We start from the raw sequence: 6692 nt of genomic DNA, 5'->3' as shown, positions 1-6692 counted from the left end.
GGTGCTATGGGGCGCCCCATAGCGCCTTACCCCGCGTTGAGGACGGGCCCCAGGCGCTGCAGGCTCTTGGCCCCATTGAAGCGGATGGTGATGGGTGCTATGGATGGGTGCCCTATAGGATCTATGGGTGCTCTATAGGATCTATGGGTGCCCTATAGGATCTATGGATGCTCTATAGGATCTATGGGTGCTATGGGGCGCCCCATAGCACCTTACCCCGCGTCGAGGACGGGCCCCAGGCGCTGCAGGCTCTTGTCCACGTTGAAGCGGATGGTGATGGGTGCTATGGATGGGTGCTCTATAGGATCTATGGGTGCTCTATGGGCCCTATAGGATCTATGGGTGCTCTATAGGATCTATGGGTGCTATGGGGCGCCCCATAGCGCCTTACCCCGCGTCGAGGACGGGTCCCAGGCGCTGCAGGCTCTTGGCCACGTTGAAGCGGATGGTGATGGTTGCTATGGATGGGTGCTCTATAGGGTGCCCTATAGGATCTATGGGTGCCCTATAGGATCTATGGGTGCTCTATGGGATCTATGGGTGCTATGGGGCGCCCCATAGCGCGTTACCCCGCGTCGAGAACGGGCCCCAGGCGCTGCAGGCTCTTGGCCACGTTGAAGCAGATGGTGATGGGTGCTATGGATGGGTGCTCTAGGGTGCTCTATGGGTGCCCTATAGGATCTATGGGTGCTCTATAGGATCTATGGGTGCTATGGGGCGCCCCATAGCGCCTTACCCCGCATCGAGGACGGGTCCCAGGCGCTGCAGGCTCTTGGCCACGTTCAAGTGCATCTTGATGGGTGCTATGTATGGGTGCTCTAGGATGCTCTATGGACCCTATAGGATCTATGGGTGCTCTATAGGATCTATGGGTGCTATGGGGCGCCCCATAGCGCCTTACCCCGCGTCCAGGACGGGTCCCAGGTGCTGCAGGCTCTTGTCCACGTTGAAGCCCATGGTGATGGGTGCTATGGATGGGTGCTCTAGGGTGCTCTATGGGTGCCCTATAGGATCTATGGGTGCCCTATAGGATCTATGGGTGCTCTATGGGATCTATGGGTGCTATGGGGCGCCCCATAGCGCCTTACCCCGCGTCGAGGACAGGCCCCAGGCGCTGCAGGCTCTTGGCCACGTTGAAGCGGATGGTGATGGGTGCTATGTATGGGTGCTCTAGGGTGCTCTATGGGCCCTATAGGATCTATGGGTGCCCTATGGGATCTATGGGTGCTATGGGGCGCCCCATAGCGCCTTACCCCGCGTCGAGGACGGGTCCCAGGCGCTGCAGGCTCTTGGCCACGTTGAAGCGGATGCTGATGGGTGCTATGGATGGGTGCTCTATAGGATCTATGGGTGCCCTATAGGATCTATGGGTGCTCTATAGGATCTATGGGTGCCCTATAGGATCTATGGGTGCTCTATGGGATCTATGGGTGCTATGGGGCGCCCCATAGCACCTTACCCCGCGTCGAGGACGGGCCCCAGGTGCTGCAGGCTCTTGGCCACGTTGAAGCGGATGGTGATGGGTGCTATGTATGGGTGCTCTATAGGATCTACGGGTGCTCTATAGGATCTATGGGTGCTCTATAGGATCTATGGGTGCTATGGGGCGCCCCATAGCGCCTTACCCCGCGTCCAGGACGGGTCCCAGGCGCTGCAGGCTCTTGGCCACGTTGAAGCGGATGGTGATGGGTGCTATGGATGGGTGCTCTATGGGACCTATGGGTGCTCTATGGGATCTATGGATGCTCTATAGGATCTATGGGTGCTATGGGGCGCCCCATAGCGCCTTACCCCGCGTCGAGGACGGGCCCCAGGCGCTGCAGGCTCTTGGCCACGTTGAAGCGGATGGTGATGGGTGCTATGGATGGGTGCTATAGGGTGCTCTATAGGATCTATGGGTGCCCTATAGGATCTATGGGTGCTATGGGGCGCCCCATAGCGCCTTACCCCGCATCCAGGACGGGTCCCAGGCGCTGCAGGCTCTTGGCCACGTTGAAGCGGACGTTGGCCATGGCGTCCCCCGCCATGCGCAGCACCGTGGGCAGCAGCTGCTGAGCCGTCAGCTCGGGCCCACACACCTCGGAGAGCACCTATGGGAGACAGCACCCATGGGTGGGGGGGGCAGCACCCATAGGGGGTTCAGCACCCATAGGGGGGGTCAGCAGCCAATGGGGGGGGTGGATAATGGGGGTCTATGGGGGGAAAAGGGGTCCCAAGGGGGAAGGAGAGAGGGGTTCAGCACCCATGGGGGTGGACAGCTCCCTATGGGGTCAGCACCCATGGGTGGGGGGGGTCAGCACCCATAGGGGGGGTCAGCACCCATGGGTGGGGGTGGATAATGGGGGTCTATGGGGTGAAAAGGGGTCCCAATGGGGGAGGAGAGAGGGGTTCAGCACCCATGGGGGTGGACAGCTCCCTATGGGGTCAGCACCCATGGGTGGGGGGGGTCAGCACCCATGGGTGGGGGGGTCAGCACCCATGGGTGGGGGGGGGTCAGCACCCATGGGTGGGGGGGTCAGCACCCATGGGGGGGGGTGGATAATGGGGGTCTATGGGGTGAAAAGGGGGGGGAGGGAGGAGGAGAGAGGGGTTCAGCACCCATGGGGGTGGACAGCTCCCTATGGGAGACAGCACCCATGGGTGGGGGGGGTCAGCACCCATAGGGGGGGTCAGCACCCATGGGTGGGGGGGGTCAGCACCTATGGTGGGGGTGGATAATGGGGGTCTATGGGGTGAAAAGGGGGAGGGAGGAGGAGAGAGGGGTTCAGCACCCATGGGGGTGGACAGCTCCCTATGGGGTCAGCCCCCATGGGTGGGGGGGGTGTCAGCACCCATAGGGGGGGTCAGCAGCCAATGGGGGGGGTGGATAATGGGGGTCTATGGGGTGAAAAGGGGTCCCAAGGGGGGAGGAGAGAGGGGTTCAGCACCCATGGGGGTGGACAGCTCCCTATGGGAGACAGCACCCATGGGTGGAGGGGGGCAGCACCCATAGGGGGCTGTCTCCCATAGGGAGCTGTCCACCCCCATGGGTGCTGAACCCCTCTCTCCTCCCCCATTGGGACCCCCTTTCACCCCATAGACCCCCATTATCCACCCCCACCCATGGGTGCTGACCCCACCCATAGGAGGATATTGGGGTCCCATAGGGGGATGAAGGGGTCCCATAGATGGGTGGCTCAGCACCCATAGATGGCTCCCAGCACCCACAGATGGGTGCCTCAGCACCCCCAGATGTCTCCCAGCACCCACAGATGGGTGCCTCAGCACCCACAGATGTCTCCCAGCACCCACAGATGTCTCCCAGCACCCCCAGATGTCTCCCAGCACCCACAGATGGGTGCCTCAGCACCCACAGATGTCTCCCAGCACCCATAGATGGGTGCCTCAGCACCCCCAGATGTCTCCCAGCACCCATAGATGGGTGCCTCAGCACCCCCAGATGTCTCCCAGCACCCACAGATGTCTCCCAGCACCCATAGATGGGTGCCTCAGCACCCCCAGATGTCTCCCAGCACCCATAGATGGGTGCCTCAGCACCCCCAGATGTCTCCCAGCACCCATAGATGGGTGCCTCAGCACCCATAGATGTCTCCCAGCACCCATAGATGGCTCTCAGCACCCACAGATGTCTCCCAGCACCCATCAGCACCCATAGATGTCTCCCAGCACCCACAGATGGGTGCCTCAGCACCCACAGATGTCTCCCAGCACCCATAGATGGGTGCCTCAGCACCCATAGATGTCTCCCAGCACCCACAGATGTCTCCCAGCACCCACAGATGGGTCCCTCAGCACCCACCCACATCCCCCAGCACCCATAGGGCGTTATAACGATCCCATAGGGGGGTGTGGGTGTGTGTCCCGTGTCCCCCCCCCAGCACCCATGGGTGCTCAGCACCTACGTTGATGCAGAAGAGCGTGGTCATGCGGTGCAGGTAGTTGGGGTCCCCGGCCATGGCCAGCACCTTGGGTACGATGGTTCCCTGCGCCCAGCCCGGTCCGAAGCGTTCCACCAGCTTCCGTAGGTTACTGGTGGCTGCCTCCCGGATGGCGTACACTGGGAGGGGGGGAAAGACCGGTGTAAACCAGTGTAAACCAGTATGGACCAGTATGGACCAGTATAAACCAGTGTAAACCAGTATGGACCAGTATAAACCAGTATGGACCAGTATGCACCAGTATGGACCAGTATGGACCAGTATGGACCAGTGTAAACCAGTATGGACCAGTATGGACCAGTATGGAGGGGAGACCAGTGTAAACCAGTGTAAGCCAGTATAAGCCAGTATAAACCAGTATGGACAAGTATGGACCAGTATGGAGAGGAGACCAGTATAAACCAGTGTAAACCGGTATGGACCAGTATGGACCAGTATGGACCAGTATGGAAGGGAGACCAGTATAAACCAGTGTAAACCAGTATAAACCAGTATAAACCAGTATGGACCAGTATGGAGGGGAGACCAGTATAAACCAGTGTAAACCAGTATAGACCAGTATGGACCAGTATGGACCAGTATGGAAGGGAGACCAGTATAAACCAGTGTAAACCAGTATAGACCAGTGTAAACCAGTATGGACCAGTATGGACCAGTATAGACCAGTATGGACCAGTATGGAGGGGAGATCAGTATAAACCAGTATAAACCAGTGTAAACCAGTATAAACCAGTAGGGACCAGTATGGACCAGTATGGACCAGTATAAACCAGTATACACCAGTATGGAGGGGAGACCAGTATAAACCAGTATGGACCAGTCTGGACTACTTATAGCACAAAAAACAAGTATAAACCAGTATGGACCAGTATAGACCAGTATGAACCAGTATGGACTGGTTATAGCAGAAAAACAGGTATAAACCAGTATAAACCAGTATGGACCAGTATGGACGAGTCTGGCCTGGTTATAGCACAAAAAACAAGTATAAACCAGTATAAACCAGTATGGACCAGTATGGACCAGTATGGACCAGTTAGGACCAGTATAAACCAGTATGGACCAGTAAGGACCAGTATGGACCAGTATAAACCAGTATGGACCAGTATGGACCAGTAAGGACCAGCATGGACCAGTATGGACCAGTATGGTCAGTATGGACCAGTATAAATCAGTATGGACCAGTATGGACCAGTATAAACCGGTTTGGAGCAGTCCCTCACCGTGGTCGACCAGCCAGGCCATGCAGAGCGAGTTGAGCTTCTCATCGAAGAACTCCACACCCTGGGGGGGGAGAGATCCCATGTTATCCCATGTTATCCCATGTTATCCCATGTTATCCCATGTTATCCCGTGTTATCCCATGTTACCCCGTGTTATCCCATGTTATCCCATGTTATCCCATGTTAATGCCATGTTATCCCATGTTATCCCATGTTATATCCCATGTTATCCCATGTTATCCCATGTTATCCCATGTTATCCCATGTTATCCCATGTTATATCCCATGTTATCCCATGTTATCCCCATGTTACCCCATGTTATCCCATGTTATCCCATGTTATATCCCATGTTATCCCATGTTATCCCATGTTATCCCATGTTATCCCATGTTATCCCATGTTATCCCATGTTATCCCATGTTATCCCCATGTTATATCCCATGTTACCCCATGTTATCCCGTTATATCCCATGTTATCCCATGTTACCCCATGTTATCCCATGTTATATCCCATGTTATCCCATGTTATCCCATGTTATCCCATGTTATCCCATGTTATCCCCATGTAATCCCATGTTATCCCATGTTACCCCATGTTATCCCATGTTATCCCATGTTACCCCATGTTACCCCATGTTACCCCATGTTATCCCATGTTATATCCCATGTTATCCCATGTTATCCCATGTTATATCCCATGTTACCCCATGTTATCCCATGTTATCCCATGTTACCCCATGTTATCCCATGTTATCCCATGTTATCCCATGTTATCCCATGTTATCCCATGTTATCCCATGTTATCCCATGTTACCCCATGTTATCCCATGTTATCCCACGTTATATCCCATGTTATCCCATGTTACCCCATGTTATCCCATGTTATATCCCATGTTATCCCATGTTATATCCCATGTTATCCCATGTTATCCCATGTTATCCCATGTTATATCCCCTGTTATCCCATGTTATCCCATGTTATATCCCATGTTATATCCCATGTTATCCCATGTTATATCCCATGTTATATCCCATGTTATCCCATGTTATATCCCATGTTATCCCATGTTATATCCCATGTTATCCCATGTTACCCCATGTCACCCCATGTCATCCCATGTTACATCCCATGTTATATCCCATGTTACTTCCCATGTTACCCCATGTTATGTTATCCCATGTTATCCCATGTTATCCCATGTTATCCCATGTTATATCCCATGTTATATCCCATGTTATATCCCATGTTATCCCATGTTATCCCATGTTATCCCATGTTATATCCCATGTTATCCCATGTTATCCCATGTTATCCCATGTTATATCCCATGTTATCCCATGTTATCCCATGTTATATCCCATGTTATCCCATGTTATCCCATGTTATCCCATGTTATCCCATGTTACCCCATGTTACCCCATGTTACCCCATGTTATCCCATGTTACCCCATGTTACCCCATGTTACCCCATGTTATCCCATGTTATCCCATGTTATCCCATGTTACCCCATGTTATCCCATGTTATCCC

At 54.3% G+C, this 6692-nt stretch overlaps 1 protein-coding gene across 1 annotated transcript; it reads right to left on the bottom strand.

The window, feature by feature from the left end:
• Positions 1–1922: 1922 nt before the first annotated feature.
• Positions 1923–5243, bottom strand: LOC134168266 (serine/threonine-protein phosphatase 2A 65 kDa regulatory subunit A alpha isoform-like). The gene is made up of 3 exons (XM_062627759.1): positions 5162–5243; positions 3903–4057; positions 1923–2090 (listed from the first exon to the last, which is right to left on the bottom strand). Exons 1-3 carry the CDS (start codon positions 5241–5243, stop codon positions 1944–1946), a joined length of 384 nt encoding a protein of 127 aa, XP_062483743.1. The 3' UTR covers positions 1923–1943.
• Positions 5244–6692: the final 1449 nt, after the last annotated feature.

The sequence above is a fragment of the Pezoporus occidentalis genome, unplaced genomic scaffold, assembly GCF_034315485.1.
Source record: "Pezoporus occidentalis ecotype Australia unplaced genomic scaffold, CSIRO_AGI_Poc_V1 ctg3053, whole genome shotgun sequence".
In the NCBI taxonomy this organism is placed as follows: domain Eukaryota; kingdom Metazoa; phylum Chordata; class Aves; order Psittaciformes; family Psittacidae; genus Pezoporus; species Pezoporus occidentalis.
This window is presented reverse-complemented; position numbering and strand designations above follow the sequence as displayed.

Excerpts from the sequence above, each read along its gene's own strand:
- LOC134168266 (XM_062627759.1), bottom strand. The coding sequence starts at position 5,243 with ATGGGATCTCTCCCCCCCCAGGGTGTGGAGTTCTTCGATGAGAAGCTC. Across the intron at positions 4,058-5,161 it reads GGCCTGGCTGGTCGACCACG|TGTACGCCATCCGGGAGGCA; the intron begins GTGAGGGACTGC and ends CCCCCCTCCCAG. Across the intron at positions 2,091-3,902 it reads CCACGCTCTTCTGCATCAAC|GTGCTCTCCGAGGTGTGTGG; the intron begins GTAGGTGCTGAG and ends TGTCTCCCATAG.